Source organism: Passer domesticus, chromosome 1 (assembly GCF_036417665.1).
Source record: "Passer domesticus isolate bPasDom1 chromosome 1, bPasDom1.hap1, whole genome shotgun sequence".
Taxonomy (NCBI): Eukaryota; Metazoa; Chordata; class Aves; order Passeriformes; family Passeridae; genus Passer; species Passer domesticus.
This window is the reverse complement of record NC_087474.1, coordinates 51,467,388-51,488,497: the sequence shown is the minus strand read 5'-3', so window position 1 is coordinate 51,488,497 and position 21,110 is coordinate 51,467,388. Positions and strand designations below refer to the sequence as shown.

Genomic DNA, 21,110 nt, shown 5'->3' with positions numbered 1-21,110 from the left:
GCAGAGTTGAGAATACTGATAAATGCTTGGGTAGGTGTACAGATTATAAACTCTCTGAACCACCCACAAATGTAACACAGATTTTAGTAGAATCACGTATTCCTAAGCTAAAGGATGTCATGTTTCCTGTGGCCAGCTGGCAAGCTGGCACAGTGGGAGGAAAGCTGGGAGATAGGTAAAGATCTCTTCTTGTGTCCACACATCTGTACCACGAGTATCTGAATGCAAGCCAAAGTATGAACTTAAGCCAAGATGGGCCGTTGTGTGCCCAGTCTCTCACTCACCAATTTTCAACAAATTTCAGCAGCTCTCATGTACCAGCATGCCAGTTTTCAAGCACTGCACGGATCTCTTTACATCAGAGCAGCAGCCAGACAAACAGCCAGACATGAAGAGGGAAAGATGGAGGTCACAGAATTTGTTAAAGCCGCATCTGTAGCCTGCATTGAACCTGTGTGTAGCTATGCAGTGAAGTTTCATATCTTCTGCAGTTGATAGATGCCAGCAATTTAGTCCTGATTGGATTTTCAGTAACCAAGGACTTTGCAGCAGCCAGAGTAATAGAGAAAAATAATTTCATTTTCTTGAAATATCTTTTGTTTTCTTTGCTTTCCTTAGTCCTGGAAAGGAAGAGGGGCAGGGAGAAGGATCTGGGGAGAGACAAGATTATTGTCATTTCGCAATGCATAATCCTTTATAAAAATAGTCAGTACTTAAGATTTCTTCTGAAATAACTCATACCCTCAGATAACCTAAAATCAGCAGACAACTGAGGAAATGACAATGAGGTGAAATTGCACACATTTATAACTGGTGGATTTGTAGGTCATTTTGAATGTTTGTGGATAACCTACAATAACTTGCAGGTTGTTTCAGTAGAAGTAAGAGTAAGTAGGTGATAGGGTGGAGCAAGTGGTAACTGAAAGCCAGGTTTTCCAGCATCCCAAGAAACACCCGTGCCTGCAGGTATCTGCCTTAAGAGTTTAGTGTGCATGGATGTCCACGTGCACATGCATGTAAGCCCTATTATGATCATGCTAACTTTTGTTTTATCTGTATGTTGAGTATATCTTGGATTGCCTGTATTTAACTTCGCACAAAACCTGGGTGATCTAAAAATACATTTACAATGTTGCATTGGGAAAAAGTTATGATGAGAGACAGCTAAAAAAAGAAAAAAGCATTAAAATTTATATATCAAGAGGCAGACTTTGTGCTTCACAGTTATCTTTTAGGTCTGCATTTCATGATTTCTTGGAGCTTGACAGGATAACCATGTTCACTTAATGTAGTTTTGCTGATAGAATAAAGTTATATAATATTGCACACTTTTAAAAATATTTTTCCTGTAACTATTACTCAAACTTCTTTTGTTCTCAGGCTTTCTTACAAGTGGAGAAATTGATGTAGGTCGGTATGTTTTATATCACCAGATGTGCATAAGAATATTTCTTTAATAGAATTTTGAACCCTTTGTTAATTTTTAATCTTTGAATCTCTTGAGAAACATTTTCCTTTTCCATTAAATATCTGTCTCTTTTTTCCCTGGCTAGCTAGTTGAGTTCTGAGGCAAGCTTGTTTCCATCTGTACTGAAAACATGCAGCACCTCCCCACTCAATATGTCCACTTTAAAAGGCAGCTTAAAGTCTTACATCTGTGAAGTCTGATGGAAAGCAACTAAGTTGTTCTTACCCACTTTCCTTTTCAACTCATCAAGTCTGATTTTTATTTACACTGGGCACCTTTTGCCCTTACACTTGTGTGGTAGGACTTTGTGGTGAACCTAAGTATAAACCACATTAATTAAACCACGTGTTGATATTCTTAGCAAAGGACAACCAGCACCTCTCATAATACCTAACTAGCCCTGTGTAATTGTTAAACTTCAGTTCACTAAATGCATAATGGACTGTATCTCAGATACAGACACATTTTTGACTTTTTTTCTGTCAGACTGCAATTCTAGACTGTGATTTCAGAGGTGAAATGTTTGAGGGCAGCCTAGGGTTGTTATTGTACACCTGAGGCAGTTATATGCAAATTTTTTTAAATGTAATACCAGAAAAGTCTGGAAGTGCCACTGTTGTCAAGAAACCCTGGTTTTTAAAGCAGCCTATTTATTTCTCTTATTTTTTCACAAAGGATCTCATTTACCATTGTCATAGGCAAGTTTGAAAGCTGCTGGTGTCAGGTGTGAGTTCTAACAAAGCCGTAATGATCACTGTTAGAGTGTTGGGATTTTTCTGGTGTTTGCTTGGGTGTTTTGAGATGTATCTGAAAGGGAGGAAGGGAATTTTTTTAGAATGTAGGGATCTGGAATTTTAGAAATTAATTTCTTGCTTTGCCTATATCATCCTCCATTGCTTTTTCCTTTGTTTTCCACTTTTGTTGTATAGACCCTTGCCTTTTTTCTTCTTTTCTGGTTCCAGTTTTTCCTTTTCTTGTAAATTTCTTTTACCTTTATTTTGGCTTCTTCCTTACAAGGTTTTGAAGAGCTCTTGGATTAGGAGAGGTATAGACTGCCTGAAAAGCATGCGGAGTGCTGACCACAACCAGCCTTTAGGACCCCTTGGCTGCCTCTCAGACAGGTAGCTGATAACTGTGTGAGCCTCACAGTGGGGTGGTCACAGCTGGCAGGAGCACCAAGGCATGTGAGACATCTCCTCTCTTGCTGTGGCCATGTCAGGCTTAGCTTGCAGGTTTGCTGTAGTTAACGATTTCCCTGAAATGACAGCACTCCTGCATTTGGTTGACGCCACTTTCCTCTCCTATTGTATTTTAATGACTTTATGTTCAGAAGATTTGCGTTCAGTATGCACCAAGACAAATCATTCACAAGGATTTTGGTGGTGACCAAAGTGCTATGATGAATTAATCTCTTACTGGAGATCAGATTTTGTAAAAGCTGCTTCTCCCCAGAAGTCCTTCCTATACCTCAGATTTTCTTAGTGCCCTGCTACACTCTTTTTAAGAATGAGTCTGGCCTCTGTTTTCTTCATCCTTCAGATTGGACTTTACATACGAGGAGAAGCAGAGATAGAGCTGGATTTATTTATTCAGTCCTAAGGGAATTCTTATGTGGAATGTTACTGATTCCTTTAACTACCTAATGGGATATTGTAGGGAAGGAGAGAGATTCTAGTCACAGGACATGTTGAAATGGTAGCAGGTCATGGACACAAGTTACAGCAAGAGACATTCTGATTAGGCTTCAGGAATATATTTTGTGTCAAGAGAGTAGTCAAACATTAGAATGGGTTGCCCAGAGAGTTTGTGGGATCCCCATCCTCACATACTTCAAGCTCAACTGGACATGGCCCAGAGTAGCCTGCTCTAAGTTGGACCTGTTTTGACTGAAGGGTTAGATGACTTCAGGAGATCTCATCCAACATTGTTTATTGTACGGCAGTTTGATTACAATCAGTATTCCCACAAGCCCGCTTCACTGGAGAAGGCTGTTGACTTTTTAAAGCCTGCTGTTCTAGAAAGCAGAAACCTAAGAAAAACAAACCATCAAGTGCTATAGACAGCAGAAGCCACTTGGAAAACAAAGGCTATTTTTAAATAGAAAAGATTAAAATAAAACAACCACAAAATCAGACAAATAGTGAAACAAGCAAACAAACAAAAAATAAAACCCATGGGTTTGCTAAGGTGAGATAAGCAGTTTCTGCTGAGTCTAATGGATTTGCTAAAAGGAGAAACACTGAGTGTAAATGAAGCTGCATTAACCAAGTGACTGTAGATACTGTAAAAGCAGTTGTTTTTTTTTCTTCTCAGCTTTATCATTTCTGTGGCATCCTGACTTGAAAAATACTCTGTGTAGTGAAATGTTTTATTAGGAATTCAGCAAGATCGAGGGACATCTGAAGTAGCACAGATATTTCTCTACTTTTAAATTCAGACTATAAATCTACAGTTGCCTCATTTCTGCCCAAAGTGGGACTCAAGGTTGAAAGTAAATTGTCTGTAACTCACTTCTGGAAATAATGGTATTCATAGTTGAACTGGTATTTGAGGCATTCATTTAGAAGAATGGGCATTGTTCGCTGCCTAGCTGCTTCTTTTATGGTTCCAAGGGTCATTGACTCGTTCCCTTGTCCAGGGCTTTGTCAGCATGACTAATGCTCTGAGCCCTTCTTTAAACACAGCTTAGCTGAAAGATAGGTTCTCTCCCTCAAGTGTCAGCATTACTCATCTGTGCACTCGTCCCACCCAAACCATATTAGAAGAATGAGGAGTTTCTGAAGCTGTAGGGAGGGCAGATGCTGATAGTTTCCTGCCTTTCAAATACATCATGGATGTGTCAGTGTTTCCACTGTATATGTCCTATGTTTTGGTGACTCTGGTTGTTTCATAGGCAGAGAGAAAATTGTGTTGGCAGCAATTTTTTAATTCTCCACACAAACAAAGTATTTTCATGAAAAGTTTGAATTTGAAGTCTGTGGGGCAAATTTTATGCAAAATTACATGATCCAATCAGTGTCCAATAGGCCTCTTCATCTATCAATTGCAAACTCCCCGGTTATTTCAGTAGCTTTCAGGATATTCCTTAGTTGCTCCAGAGAGGATAATATTTACAAGCAGTTCTTGCTGTCAGAGTGCTTAAGCACATTAATAGTCTGTGCATGGACCTGACAGATTTACAGGGCCAATACTAGTCTGCATTAGGCAGCTGCCTGGTGTAAATCTGATCATAACACCAGATTTTCTTAGACGTTTTTGGTTTTTTTTCTGGATGGTGGTAACACTGGGAAACACAAAGCTGTTTAGCAACCACAAGGAGACATCTTCCCTGCTAACTAAACTGGAGTTTGTTTGGAACATTGGGTCTGTAAAATACTGTCATGTTTTGGGCGATTTAAACCTAGCTGACAGACTTCTTAAGGCTCATGGGGTCATTGGCACCAAATAACCTGCAGTCTCAGAGCCAGTGGGGGGCAGTTGGTGGGATATGCTGCAGAAAGCAATCCTCCCCAAAGTTTCATAGGTATAAATGAAATATCTGCTGCTTAGATGTAGTCCAGGCCTCAACCCAGAAACAGCAACCCAAAACCTACCATGTGCATGTGTGATTGTCTTTCAGTATCTGAAAATCTAAGTCTCTTTAAATGAAGTTTCAAAAAGTGAAGGCAGATCAGAATCTTTAATCAAAGTTTTTCCTCTACTGCCAAAAGATAATTGAAGTTTATTAGGCAGAGCTGTTGAAACAATTAAAAAGCTGAATTTATTAAATCTATGGAAGGAAAAGATATTGGACTCTGTGGGAGATACTGATTTCAAGCCTCAATCCCTGATTTTGTTTTAATTGGAAGTGTTTGCTCCCAACATCCTTATTTGAGATTCTGGTTATGCTGAAAGATCATTCTAGGCACATAGGATTGGTTGGGGAATATGAAATAGCTTCACACCAACACGGAAACCTCCCTATACTTGGCATGTACTCTCACTGGATGTCCACTTGTCATAAGCCTGTTGATAGTTGCCTTCTAGAGGATGTCACTGAGGCACTTCACTAAGCAGCAGGTTTCTTTTCCAGTATTTTAGTTTGGCTGCCACAGTCTGTAATCTAGAATCTGGTGAAAAAATTCATAACGTTTTCCATGGGGGAAAAAATGTTTACTCACTTACTTGCTACCTATTTAAAGAGTTTCTAAGACAAGAGTTTTTGCAATGAAAAGCTTCTGTGTAATAAATAAATAATAAATAAAGTATAAATAAAGTAATCAATAAATACTGCTGCAGAGGGGGGTAAAAGTTATATTCTGCAGAGAGAGGGTAATTGTCATATGTCCGCAAAAAACAGATTCTCTACTTAATAAGGAAATGGCATTGAGAAGGTGGTGTATTACAAGGCTAGAATGCTGCTGACCATGGCACATGGGGAAGCCTCTGTGTGTGTGTGTGGTCACAGTCCAGGGACGGGCCGGCGGCAGAGTGCCCAGCAGGAGTCAGGCTGCTGCTGGAGAAGCTGGCAGCTGTTTGGAAGCACCTGACAGAAAAATACCACTGTGCCAGCACAATGGCTTAACAAGCTAACAGGATAAGTGGAATATATTGCATTCAAGAGCTGGATAATTCTGTTAGCAGAGTGGGGGTTGAAGCTGGAGCATTGCCACTAATTAGGGGTAGATTTTCAAAGTGGTGCCTGGGATTATAGACAGACATAATTCTGTCAGTGGCAGTCAGGGAGCTCAGATCTGCATTTGTTCCTTTCAGAATTCTCCCTTTGCATCCCAGAGCAGCTTCTTCACTGAAGAAGCCAAGTGATGGTGTGAAAGGAGGCACTTAGTCTGTTTGCTTAGTGAATTTTTACAAAACAGTTTATTTTTAAATTTGGCACCTGGGAGGAAATGGGAATATTCACCCATTTGTGGATTTACTGAGGAATTCCCTCTCTAAAGAAGATGGTAGAATATGAAGTGTGAACTCAGGATGATGTCTGATATTCTCTTACTGTGATAAGATGCTTCACTGCTGAGCTGTAGAAAATGTAAGCCTTTTTTCACTTGTTTTGAAGAGTTCACCTAATGTTAATCATTAAGTGAAGTCAAGAGTGCAACAGTAGAAGCCACAGAAATAGGCTAGGGAAGAAAAAATTTTGAGGACTGTTCTGGACTCCTGTGCCATGTACACTCTGGTCTATTAGAACAATAGCTCCAAGCTCGTTTAAACTGAAATCAGCAAGGCTGTTAACCTTACTTATTTTGCTTTAAATCTGCTGGCAAGTTCAGTGGTCTTGAAAAGCAAAGAACAAAGAACGGGAGCTTAAAGTAAGCATAGTGCAGGCAATGACTGGACAGGCTGTCTTTTGCACTGCAATACCACATCTTTAGCTCTGACACATCTAGCAATGTGTCAGAGCTTTTCTGTTTGCTAATGCACAGTTTGGGGCTAAGTTGAGTTTATTTTTCACTTTTGATTTGAACCAAGCACAGGTTGTAACTTTCCCTTTTCACAATGCTCTAATCTACTGCTTTTCATCCTCAGAGCCAGTGTGTACAAACAGAAAGTATTTTGCTGCTTTACATTTGTGCTTTCCAGCCTTTTTTCATTGTAGACTTGATTATAGGTCTGGGTAGTACTGCTTGGAAGTGTAAGCTTTTCTGAGTACTTTGATATGTCCTTAGATCTACTTTATAAAAGAAAAACTCTTGTGAATACATAGTATTGCCCCAACTAGAGCCTTGCCGGTTTACAGTACCTGACTGTTTAATCTGTGTTAGGTATTACTGTCATTACAATCTGTGCTATCATTGTAAAATATTCTAGGTTTTAATAAGCATCTTGTAAAATGGGAACTTGATTATACTGAGCATTAGGTCATCTCCATGATGTTCATCATTATATAAAGTCAATGAAAGCAAACTGGTAGTGCAGCACTGATTTTAATATCACTGTTCTTAGCTCTTTTCAAATGAAAGAAAAATATTGACCTGTGGGACATAATTTATATCAGTTAAATGCCACCATTCTTTTGCAGCAGAAGCTACTGATACAGAAGTGCTTTGGCTGTCACTGAACAATGAGATTAATTAATCTAGGTGTTTCTTCTACTTACGGGAAAAGAAACTTTGCTTAGCTTTTGTGTATCTCTTCATACAAGCTCAGTGGCCAAAAATGTCCTCTTCCTTCTGGTGGAAGACAGAAATCCTTCTGGAGAGGAGGGGTGCTACAGAGCACTAAGACATAAGAGTGTTTTCCTGTGCTGTGTGTGGGAAAATAAGTAAGTGCTTGTATTTTTCTGCTGTGCATGTCTAGCTGTGGTAGATGTTTTCTATCAGCAGGACTTTAAGAATAGTTAAGATTTGCTGCACAATAGACAAACATGCTAAAAGGAATTTAATGCTGCAAAGGAGGTTTTGCCAGCATGCTGCACTATTACTGGCCACTTTGGTGTCCAAAAGTAGGTTTTCTAGTAGAGCACCAGGTAAACACAGTTGCAACAATTAGTTTTTTCCAGACCTGTATTCACATTGTACCTGTGTCAAAAAGTATTTACCTCATCATAACCTAGAGCAACAGGGAGGCTGAATAGAGGCACCCTATTTTAGGGAGCAATGGTATTGTCCTTGTTGTTCTTCCACATATTTAAGTGGACTAGTAAAGGGAAAGGTATTTTAGGAGATATTTAGATATTTTTTATTTTTATTACTTGTGAGAGTCTCTGTTTCTGGCTTTTTGCTTAGAAAAGTTTTAGTGATGCGCTTGGAATTCTGCCTCAGCAAGAACTGATGGACTCTAATACTCTGGGCTTTGTCAAGATGATTACTTTCTTTCATAACACATACCATGGCTAAAGAAAAAGGGAGTCTCAAGGGCACGCTTTGCTAGTGTGAAACCTGCCTCCTTTCTCATTCAGGGTCACATAACTTCCTTCTAGCATTTGCAGGAACTACTCACAAGGAAAAGTGATTCCAGGACAAAACTATTATTTTTAGCTTTCAGTCTTCTCCTTTGGTCTTCTTTTTTCTCTGTACTGAGAAAATGAAAAGCACTACCAAGCTGGACTGTTTCCTGAGGTCAGCAAGTCCCAAAAGGCTTCAGTCTGGTCTCAAGTACCTTCCCATGTTTCACAGTTGCTGGTAGTCTACAACAGGTGCTGGTAGTCATCTTTTGCTTTGCTTCAGAGGTTGGGAAACTCTATCACAGACCAGAAGATTTTACAGTGTGTGTTTACTGGAGAATATTTTAAAGGAAGTACTGATGCTTCTCTTAGTGTTTGAATGTATGTGCTGACATCAGTGGCAATGATACTGACTCCAACTATATTCAAAGAAATCAAAAGTAGGTTCGAGCCCAGTTCAAGAAGCCTTTGGTTTTTGGACAGAGATTCAGCTAGGCTTGAAGTTGCAGCTCATGTCCCATCTTGATGTCTAGATATAGCAGAAGGGTATAGTAAAAGCATATTAATTCTGTTTTGTATCAGCAGGACCTGTAAAATAATTAGGCTGGGTTGCACAGTGTGCAGAAATGGCATTATAAACTAAAAATATCAAGCTAATTCAGACTGAGCTCTTACTTCAAGGACATAAAAAAGTCCAGAAGCTATTGAGGGAAAATGACATTTTTTCCTTTTCATGTGAAGGACTTCAAGCCCATAGGATGTCAAGTGATGAGATGAATGTTGTCTGTGTGTCGACTAACTGTGTTTTAAGTGGCAGTTGAGAAGATTCGGGGGTTTTTACCTCCTGATGACTAAACTCAAGGTTTACTTACAGTGACAAAACTCCCAATCTAATTATACTGCAGTCACTAAAATCAGTCCTTCATTATAAATAGCAAGCAGAAACAGTACGTGCATCCCTATCTCAGGCCTAAAGATACTATGAAACCCATTTGATACAGATGCTGATGATCTCTGGTGATCACTCACCCTCTTTTGCCGTGCTCTGCATCAAGTGCAGCCTTGTCCTCTTTACTGGGGACAGTCCAGTATTGCTTTAGAAAACAGTGAATCCAAACTGCAGCAAATAGCTCTCCTTATTTTAAGAAAATCAGACTTAATGTTGGGAGATTTGTCTCCCTTACTTCCTTGCTGTTCCTTCTGACTTCTTGAAATGCCAATATTAAAGTATAATGACTTTCATGGCCTTCCTATTACCTTTCCTATTCTTTGAGAGAGGATGTTTGCCTGCCAAACAATGAGCCTGCTCTCGTATGTGCCCTGGCATGCCTGAGGACCTGTATTGTGGGTGAGAAGGTGCTGTGTATGTGTGAGGAGAGTGCAGACCACTGGAGGATGAGGAGCACAGGTTTGTGATGCCAGAGCTACACAGGAGGCTCAGCTGTATGAAGTCTTTAATGGTGCATCACAGGTGTCAAACCAAAGGACAAAAGCTTCTCTCCTTCAGCCTTTCTGCCCTGCATTCCCTTTCTCATCCACCTGGCCCGGAAGAAAATTGGAAAAGCTTCCAGCAAGCATTTCATTTTGCTAAGGTTAATTGCTAGGCATTCTCAAAACGCGTGGCATGCTGATGTAGTGCTGCATCTTAGAAAGTTATGCAGGGGTCAGCTACTGAGGATGGAACTCATTTGCACAGCAGGACTGGCTTTTAGTACCCCTGATTGTATGGCTGAATGGTGAGCACTTGACAGGACGCTGTGGGGTACACCTGCTTCACAGAACAGATGGACCCTTCAGGAGCAAATAAATTTATTTTGTTGTTGTTTCATTTATGGGACTGGATGTGTTATTACTGCCCTTGTATGAATGGCAAGCTTTGCTAGTGCAAGTCTGACCATGCTGAGGATGCTTTGCTTTTTATCAGGATTTGTGTCAACAGTCTATTATGACTGTCTCAATATAGTTTCACTAACGTAGATATGGCCCCTGAAGGGTCACTTAATAGCAAATATTTTTAAATTTTGAACAGATTTTCAGGACTCCATCAGATCCACCTCGGTTTGTTCAAAGTGTAGTCTGCTGAACTATTCATACTGGCATGATGTATGACATACATAGCAGGTCTAAATAAAACCCCAGAAAAATGTTAAATGAAAAAAGCACCTTTTGCAAACATGCACATATCTAGGCTGTTTGGCCCTGTTACTATCTTGAACAAAATCATAAAAAGACCATAAAAGTAAGCATTAAAGCATAATGTGTAATTATTATCAGGCAGTGACATAGTATGAAAAATACATGTTGACAAGGAAATACTGTTTCTTGATGGGATCACAACTTTGGCTGATAAAGGTTGTTGAGTTCGTGTCATAAAATTCCCATAGTTACATGTATTCTGATTTAAATGTATGTCTATCCAGAAATCAGTGATGGCTTCAATCAACAAGTACTTTGCTGAGAAGGCCAATAGTGCAATTGCAATTAATTAGCTGTGATGCAATAGAGATGTTTCTACTGGAATTGATAGAGTCCTGCCCTGCTCAGTACCTTTTATCCCATTTAGATAATCTGGAAGAAACAAAATTGTTTTGAGTTAAAGTCAGGTCCAGCAGAGCCCATTATTTTATAAGGATATCTAAATTCATCCAGATATTTTTAATCTAGGTCTCATCCATGTGAGGTTATTTAATCCCTGCTAGCTGGGCTAAACTCACTTTAGCTAAACCTGGGCTAAGTACTCACTTGTCCAGGTTTTGCACTATGTGGGGGCAGAGAGCAGCTTGTTTTCTAAGTTAAACTTGGCTACACAATATTTAATATACCGAGAAATTAGTCACAGCTGAGTGGGACTTCAGTTACTGTTTCCCATTAGAAATTGGGACTTTGCTGCATAAATGCTATTTTTCTTTCTTGGCTGAAAGCTGAGTGGCAAGAGTGACATGGAGCTGCTGCTTCCCGGGGGCAGAGCAGCACTTGGTTTGACTCCAGAGTTGGTGGGAAGCAGTACTCACAGCACCACCTCCCTGCTGAACTTGGAGTCTGACACCGGATGGCATCTCCTCTGCCCTGCTCAGAGACTCCACACAAAAACTGCTGCTGGTGGGCTTCTTCTAATGCCCCAGTCACCAGCCCATGGGTGTTCTTGCTTCCCAGTTCTGATCACAGCCAGAAGGCAGTTGGAGCCTAATTTGCACAACAGCAGCTCACCAATCACTTGCTGAACCAAAAACTGACATTAAAAACTGAACTGTTTTTAATGTACAAAGAGTACAAAGAGTAATCGATGGATTTTTTTTTTTCCCAGTTTACCCTCAATGCATATTGTTAGCATAATTCACAGTAGGTTTTCTGTGCAGGGTACTAGTAATCTCTCAGAAGTCTTTCTCAAAGGTATGCAATAAACCCTCTGGAACAAGATTTTCCACACGAGTAATAAGGTATTATAAAGATGGAAGTTGTTTCAAGAGGTGCTAGCCACATCCCCATCCTTATGTAATACTTTTATTTCCTGAGTAATAAGTAGTTCCTTTTTGGGTGAAGAACTGCTATATTCAAATTGCAGTAGTATTTTTGCATCATTATGTTTTTTTAAGGGAAAGCTTCCAAGCAGGGATGACTTAGGCCACTAATGGTTAAATGATTACCTAGATAAAAAACATGGTTTTGATCTCTGGTCATATAATTGATTCTTAGTTGTAAAACTAACTAAGACTCTGTAAAAAAGACAGTTACAATTCTCTGTTCAAGAGTTGTTGGAGGCTACTCTTTCTCATAATTCTTTATCTCCCAGCAGATTTTTAAAAGCATCACCAATGAAGACTCAGTCCAGGGACAAGGAAGTCGGAGACTGATAAGCTTTTCATTGTCAGGTAAGTCACTGCAGATAAGTAAGTTTTCAGCCCAAATGGTTTGGGACTGTAGATACTAGAACCTTTCATGTACACCAGTGTGTAAGTATATGTATGTATATATTTATGCATGGGTTCTTTGTCTGTTGCTCTACAAGTGATGCTGAGACAGAGAACAAATATCTGTGATTTTTGCCACACTCTTTTCCTTCAATGAGAGTTATGTGCTGAAGTAGCTTGTTCAAATAGAGTTCTGGGGCTGTGTTAGGTTTTTCTGTTTACAATTAAATATATAGGTCACAGAGAGCAAGATCAAAGGCATGTGCTTTATTTACAGAGCAAAATGGATTTGTGGTAGTACTCTTTCTTGGAAAGCACATTCCACAGTCATGATCTGGACCTGAGGCAGATCCATATGCTGTGGTGCAGAAGATTCTTTGTATTGCTCAAAAGCAACTCTCAGACTTCTTAAGCCAGAAGACTGCTCTTACTTATCTGCATTTTGTGAAGAATGCTTAGCCTCATTGTTTGGCATGTCACTGCAGATTTTAAAGCCTTAATATGTTTCCATGTAACAGCTATGAACCATTTGATCTAGTTTTGGCAAGAACAACAAGTAAATCACGTCTGTAGACAGAAACCAATTTGTCAAAAGAGAGTTGTTATGAACATGACTCTTATTTTGGAGTCTTATGCTTGCTGGTTGGTTTCCATATCTTTTTAGCTCCTGGAAGACCAAGGGAAAGATGCTTGATTTGACTTGGAACTTCTTTGAGCATGTAATACAGAGTAAAAAGTGATACCTGAGTTCAAAAGTTTTAGAGGCATAGGCCTTTAAGTGTGAAGTCCTACTCTTGGACAAGTATCTCGTTATATGACTGGTTTTGGCCATATGATTTATTTCAAGCTTCCCTCTATTAAGGATGCATGTCAGTGCTTTTCCAACTTAGGCAGCCACTGTGGTTCTTGAGAGGTTGTGCATGATACATGGCAGATCAGACTGACATTGGGCAAGGCTTTTTTAACACATGACTTTTGCCCACTTGCACACTGGACATCCACCCATCAGTTGATAAAACCACAGACTTAGCTCAACAGAAATAAAGAAGCAGACTTAATATTTTGTAATATCCATAAATAATCTTAAACAGAAAATGTGGCCCAGAACTAGTTACAGTTTTTCATTCTCTCAGATTCTTTGGCCTAGTAAGTCAAGAGCTGTCAATAGTAATTTGTGGTTTCAAGAGTCGTAAAATGTGGTGTCAGTGGGCCCTTTTGTAAACTAGAGTATCTAATTTACAGTTTGATTTAAAATATATAAAGACCATACCTCATAATGCGTTTGGGATGTCTTATTCATGTGATTCACAAGCAACTAATCTGCATATATATAGCATCCATATTAACAACATCATCACAGCCAGGTATATGAAAGGCTTTGATACAATGATGTGGCAATTATTTTGTCAAAAATCTAAGCTATCAAAATAGTTCCATTTCAGTTTTTCTGAAATTAACAGATTAACACATCACAAGGGTTTATTTATTTATTACCCTCTTAGTCAACACCACAGCAACAAAATATTGTCTTTCTCAAAGCAAAATTATTACTATTCCTATATCTATTATGCTAGCTAATAAAATGCAGATCAAGGCAGACCTCCCAGAGGCATCAGAAGGAACTGGGATTCCTTTCCATTTTCAATGCTATTTCAGCAGTAATCCCTCGGTTATCACAAGTCCTTCTCACTCATACAGAGTTTTTCTTTTCAATAACTATATTTTGGTATACTATCATCTTCAGTAGTTAGTTAATACAGTCATTACTTTAAAGTTAGGTTTCCAAATTATGGTTGATTTAGTTGCAGTTAAAAAAAAGTGGTTAGAGTGTCATTACTGTGACTGGAGCCCATTGCATCAACACAGAGGAATCGTGCCCTAAGCAGTCTGTAATCTAAAGAATTCAAGAAGACCTATGCCTTCTGCCATATAGTTTTTTAGAAGAAGAAGTTATTAGAGTGGGAGAGAAAAATCTCAAAGTAGGCCAAATCACAAGAAATGCTGAGCAACATGAGTGCATTTCAGCTGACTTGTATTGCTTTCTCTACTGCTGAGAGAGTCCAGTGAGACCCTATGTTAAAATGAGCTGTGTGGAAATAGGATTTTTTTTCTAAAAAGCTGTTGACAAAGTGCTTTATTCTTTCTGTAGTTTATTGAGTATTTGGTTGGACAAAATCTAACTGTTTCACTGGAGGGTATTTTTGAGAAAAGATTTCTGGATTGAATAAAAATGTCAAACAATGAAAAAGGTGTAAAATGATCCTTCAAGGCACAAGAATATGACTAGTTCTTGAGAATGGAAATAGCAGAGAGTTTGCACTATGTCTCTAGGAGAGATTTTTGCTTCATGTTTGCCTCCTTGAAGACTGGAAGTTGTTCCTGTGAAAGTCTAGTTTAGATTAATAGGTTCACTGGCAACTCTGGTCTCAAAGAAGATAATTTCCCATGATTAAGCTTCTTAATAATTTTTACGATGACTGTATTATTATAGCTTTCATTATTTAAAATACCACGAGAAATATTTTAAGCCTAATTTAGCTAGACTGAAAAAAGCCTTTAAGGAAAACTCTGCAGTCCGCTTTGCATTTAGTTTCCAAACGCGCCTTTTCCACTGTTACCAGTGAATATCACACTTCCAATAAGGTGGCTGAAAAGTGTCAGAGCTCTCTTCCATGAAGTACAGAAGGAAAAAATGTACTAAGCTTCCCGAGATGTACCAGCTACTTCACTTGCAGGTTCATGGTTTAACAGCAGTATAATGCATTTGCTGAAAGCCCCTAAAACCAGTCTTGTTGGCTGGTATATTTAGAAAGTGTTATCATGAGGTTTGCATAATATGCCTCCTAGCTCTGTGCTGCATCAAATAAATTTTCCCAGGCTTTAATATTTCACATATCTCATATTTTTGCACACTTTATTTATAAGTGTCCTTGGGGAATAAATTACCAGAAGATCTGAATATTTAATAAACATTCAGGCATTTATCTCCATCACACATCTCTGAGAATCTTGTTAGTTGTTTTTGTGTGGTTTTCAGACCAGGTATTCAAGTTGGTGTTCATAATAACAGTTGTCAGTTTATAGAAATTAGAGCATAAATCACAACTGAAATCACAACTGAAAATAGTATAAGGTGTGCTAAGGGTCATTATGACAGTAGTTGTTAGCATGAAATGCTTGTTCAGAATGCAGATATTTAATGCACTTTATTTTCCAACAATTTTTTTAATTCTAATGACTGACTTTATAACTACTAAGCTCACACCTTTTTCTTACTTGTCAGATCTTGTGTCAAGGTGAGGTGGCTTTTTACCACATCCAGTACACATTGTGCCTACAAAGTATGCCTAGCCTAGCAGATTGAAAGGCCTCAGAAGGCTTTGAATTCAACTACTCTATTCTCCTATTTAACACAGGACACCTTGCCCCGTGCTGGTGAGCTTTGTGTGAGTTTTGGCTCAGACGTATCTCACAGACAGGTGTGTAGTCAGGATCTGAGGATACCAAGATGGTGCTTTGCTCCAGTGGTTAATCACGTGCAGTGATAAAAACACCCTCTTGCTGTGATAAACTGTTCATATTAATGGTTCAGACTTTTTCTGTGTTTTCATTCTTGATGAAGATGATTAGAAAGGGAGCCTGTCTCTCAGACATTTTGGAATAATTCATTCCACTACTGCTTGTCTTTTATTAATGCACCTATTTTCTTCCTAATATGTCTACTGCTCTTTTTTTAAACAAATGAGAAACCCTTTTGTTTTTCTTTGATGCATTTTTAGCTAAAAAAAGTATTTTCTTCTCCTTTTTACTGTCTTTAGTGTTTTGCCTGGGAGCCCTGTGACAGAAAAGTTTTGGTTTATCTGATTATTTAGTCTTTTTTTTTAATCTCAGACCTTAAAATACCTTCTTGTGCAACTACACTAGTCCTTTTTTTTCCCCTGCATTTTATTTTAAAATAAAAGTGAAGTCTGTCTATATGTCTGTAATTTTTGAGAGCAGAAAGAAGCACTTTATTTAACCTTTTGCATATCATCAGTTACATAATCTCACTCAGTAGCTAATCAAGTCAGTCATCTCTTGTACTTCAAGCAGTACCTTTCCCAATTCCCCTGCATTAGTTTGCTGTGTTGGATTTTAATGCTTCCTATCATTGCACATTACTGTTTGATTTCTAGAATAGATTTCTTAATATTTGCTTCTTGGAATCTAATTAATACCAGGTGCAATACTTCTGCGAATCCATGCTCGCCTTCTTCCAAAGAGGTGATTGCCAAATGAAGTTTGGTATCATACACTGCTTTATGAGTCAAATTGGCATTTTAGTAAATGCAATATTGCTGTGCTCTTACTATTGAAATATTGTTCCACTGACTAACTAAAAGTACTGCTTTAAAAGCACATGGCTGAGAGGCAGTACCTATGCACCTCCCATTGAAACTTGAGCAAGCAGAGTTTTGTTGTTCCTTTCTTTGAAGCCATGCCCATATCGTAGGCAGCTCAGCTCAGTACTCTGCTGCACTCTGAGACAGCTTCTTCTTGTTCTTTCTACAAAAGAATCACTGACATATCAGCACCCTGGCAATTACCTTCTCTCATTGGTAGTCTGTCCAGATACCAGCCCTGTTCAAGTATGTTTTTCAGTGTCAGAACCAGAGCTGATAGCTCTTTGGGAATTCACAAAGGAAATCTGAAGGGAAATGATGGAGCTATCCATTGACATCCAAATTAGCATCTCTTTAGTTGTAATAGATTATGAAGATGGTTTATTGTGCTTTGGTACATGAACTGTCAGGATCTCAGTAAGATGACAGTATTTTTTACTTTCTGCCATTAATGAACAGATCATAGAATAAATTCCATTTTGGTATTCTTCAGGCTAGATCATAATCTAAATTGACCATGGTCATTCCATCAACGCTGGGGTCTTTCCAGTGTCCTGTGTACTTCATTAGTTCTGGATTTAGGGATATTCTGGGCAAGTTTGGTATAAGTCAAAATGTCTTCATTCCCTCAAGGGGTCAGATGGCTCATAAAGAATATATTTCATTTCCTGGTCCTGAGATCATGAGGCTAGTATGCTAAATATGAAAAATGTGAATTTGGTGGGTTGACCATAGAATTTCATAGGGTTAATAACATCTACATAAGTGCCAGTGTAGATACCTTCAAGACATCAATTGTCATCACATGGATGGTGCTTGGGAACACAAAGAATATTCAATATTTGGCATTTGTTGAAAGGAATTCACCATCTGTTTTAAAATATCAGTATCAGTTTCTCAAAACTCGTCTTTGACCCTTCTGGTTGTAGATTCTGGACTCTTCAGTAGAATATTCAGTAGAATCTGCACCATCAAGAGACCAGAGGGACTGAGTCTCCTTAAGACACATCTATAAACTGCACAGAGTAGCCTTGTGTGTTATTTCTAGGAAAATGCCATTGACAAAGTCTTCTTAGCCCTTGGCGGGAACAGTTTTGAGCTCCCTTAACTTACTCCTGTCATATTGATGACTAGACTAAATATAATTAATTTAGATAACGGACTGCTCCAGACTCTGGTTCTCTATCTGATTCTCCATCCTTTTCTGTCATGCTCCTATATGGAGCATGGGTCTGGTTGAATACCTTGCTATGTCTGTGGGGAATTGAAATACTATCTTTATGGTAGTTTTGCTCATCATTACTGTCAGAGAATCTCCTTGCTGAGCATGACAGAATGTGACTCTTCCCTGAGCTTTTGGAAGCTTAATGACTTGTATTGAGGCAAAATCAAGCATTGTAAGACACAGATGTGTTTTAGCTGAGTTGTTGGAATTTATATCCCCACCTGGCTCGAATAAATGCACTCGTTCACCACAAAAATAGTCTCCATCACTATCCAGCCACCAGTGCCCCAAAGTTTGTGAAGTTTCGTGGCAAATAGATTTGCTCAATGATCCTTTATAAAGCAGACAAGGAAGTCTATGGCACACCTTTGGGACAGAGGGTACATGCACACAAGTGACCCAGTGTAAAGCTTCCTTAGGTCTCATCCAGGTACCTGGAGATCAGCATATACGGAAAGAAAGCTCTGGAGTTGGAACAAATTCATAAGTCGCTTGGTGAAAGCAGCAGGCAGCAGTTAGTACAAGCCATTTTTCTCCAGTGAAGAGAGCCTAGCTGAAATAAGATGCATGTACTTAAAAGTAGTGCAGGTCTGTGGCAGTGAAAGGCTGTAATTACTTTGTCTTTACCTGGATTTCTTCCTTCTGTCATCTGTTATGAGAGATAGCCTGACATTATTAAAGTGTTAGATGTGTATAACCTCTTTCACACTAAAGTGTGATTTATGACTGAATGAGAAACTGACATATGGTATATTATTAAAAATATGGTATTTTTTTTAAGAGACTGGATGAAAATACACCTTTGCAAACCATAGATAAGTTATCTTTGTAGCATTTCCTCATATGCCTCCAAGAAATACACTCTAAAATTACAGTGTACGGTCTACAGCAGGGTATGTTCCAGCCTTTTGGAATTTATTCATTCAACCAAAGATTTAAACACAGTTAGCTTCAGACCTTCACTTAAAAGTTTAGTATCTTCTGAAACTTTTTCTGAAGATGATAGAGAAAATAATTTGCATTTGGGAAGGCAGAATGGCTGTGATTCTTCTGTTAGGGAGTTATGCTGGAGTGGTAAGAGTTACAGCAGCAAGTTACAGCAGATAGTTACAGGGCCTACAGATAGGTTTTGCTTCAAATGAAATTAAATTCTGCTTGTCTGCAGATATCCATGTAGCTTTATTAAGAGCTTTTTCAGTTTTGATGCTCTGTTTTTCACAGTGATGAGTATTTGTGGTGAGAGGTATAATTGGGATATTTGTCCTTGGGAAAGCTAATTCTGCTAGCCCTATCCATACTTCAGACAATAAAATTGAAGTTTCTAACTGACTTTTTTTTAAAAATTTACTGTGTAATTTCAGTAAGAAAATTATGCAAATAATATATTGTACCATGTTCTTTGCTAAATTACTTTTTTTCCCCTCATCTGAATACAAAAATGAGACTATTAACTGAGGCTAGGAGTACCTTCATCTTCATGGCTGTGCTCTCATTCCTATAACTGGAAAGAGGCTGGTAGGTCATCCTCAATGTATTTTCATTATGACACATGATCTATAAGTATATATAATTAAGTGCTAGGTATTTTCTATCAGTAGAAAAATATCGGTATTTTGTTACTCAGTGGTACCCAAAGATAGCATGGTCTCTCTTTGAAGGAAAAAAAAAAAAAAACAGAAACATATACAGCAATGAATATTTCAGTTTCAGACTCTTTTGAGGAAGTATCAGAGAAAAGAAAATAAGATCCCAGAGGTCTTTCTCTCCTTTCATATTAGCAGCCTGAGCTAATGCACTGCTGGTCCTTGTCATTCATACTCATTTTGCAATCTTTGTTTCTATTTCTTGAATGCATTTCTAACAATACAACCTCCAAAGCAAAAGAGTTTGCCATATAGGATTTCAGCAGGTCTGTTAGATGAGATACATGCTGGTTACACAGAGATCATGCACTCAGAAAAAAAAGAAAGGGGAAAAAATCAGTGTTATCTTTTTGAAGCAGATAATTTTCTTTGTGTGATAGGATTGCTAGGACTGTGGCAGTACATAATTTCAGCAATGTACTTTCAAATAAGTTCTTAGTAGTTATGTCCTCTATTTTTGTGGGGTTTGTTTGTTTGTTTGTTTGTTTGTTTGTTTGTTTTTTCAGGGGTTTTTTGGGTTTTTTTTTTTTGTTTTTTTGTTAGAGAATGTCTCAAGAATGAGATTCTTAAAATACAGTCTGTTTCAGGACCATCTGACCAACAGCTTTTGAGTATCTGCAGCATGAATTGAGTGGTGGAATAGATGATTAAAAACAACGGAAAGGAAAACAATTCTTTTTAACTTGCACATTTTATTGTGTTGGCTATTACCATATGTTAAGGAAGCAGCACACAACCGGGTTTGATATAGCTATTTTCTGGAAAAAATACTGATAATGGTGTGCAGTGTGTATGATTTTCAGAGTCATCCAAGATATCTGCCTTGAGGGTTTTTCATGGTCTCCCGCAACCTGCCAGAATAATTGGGTTTTTAATCAGAAGAGAATTAGAAGACTGTGAAAATTAATGTTTTCAAAAAGTGCCAGAAGAAAAAATATGTTTTTAAATTGAATGTTTAGGTATGCATCTATGCAGTTTTAGAAACCATTATGTCTAATACTTTTTATCTCTCCAATACGGCAAGAGGAAATAGGCAGAATGCAGTACAGTGCTTATAGCCTGATGTGAAAAAAAGCTTTAAAGAGAGCAGAATCTCCATTCAAAGAGTGGTGGAAAATAAATTAACTACTGAACTCGCTAGTAGGAATAAGTGCTTATATGTGCCAAAGAAAGCTTAGAAATGCATCTGGAAAAAGAGAAGACCAAAGGGGGCAGTCTGTGTCCGTTGAGTCAGAATTATGATATACCAGCACATTAGTTTGCATTTCATCAGCTTCACAGGGACAGATCATAATGGGCATTGTGTCTTTCTTCAGAATGTTATGGGGAAATTTTCAAGTAAGTTCCTGGGTATTTTTTGTGTGTGCAAGATATATTAAGCTTCCTGGGAGTTCTGCAGCTTTAGAGCCCTGCTTAAAATTTGAATATTATAGACAAGAGTCTTCTTAAGGTGAAGTTAACCCATGCAGGGAGAAAAATTATTTGAAGTCAGAAAAAATGTAAAATTAAAGAAGTGGTGTAGAAGGTAAGATCTGTACAGTGGTAAAATTGATACCTAGGAAAAAATGGCATCCAGTGGCTGCCAAATGCCATGGCCTTAACAA

General features: G+C 38.4%; 1 protein-coding gene across 11 annotated transcripts in view; it reads left to right on the top strand.

Annotated features, from left to right (window-relative positions):
• Positions 1 to 21,110, top strand: part of HECW1 (HECT, C2 and WW domain containing E3 ubiquitin protein ligase 1) — a 248,733-nt gene that overhangs the window by 145,387 nt on the left and 82,236 nt on the right. For 9 of the 11 annotated variants that reach the window (XM_064419767.1, XM_064419773.1, XM_064419763.1 and 6 more), the window contains one exon: positions 12,139 to 12,217. In XM_064419767.1, coding sequence (XP_064275837.1) covers positions 12,139 to 12,217 — 79 coding nt within the window. The remainder of the gene's footprint in view (positions 1 to 12,138; positions 12,218 to 21,110) is intronic. The other 2 variants (XM_064419794.1, XM_064419757.1) reach the window with 1 other exon arrangement.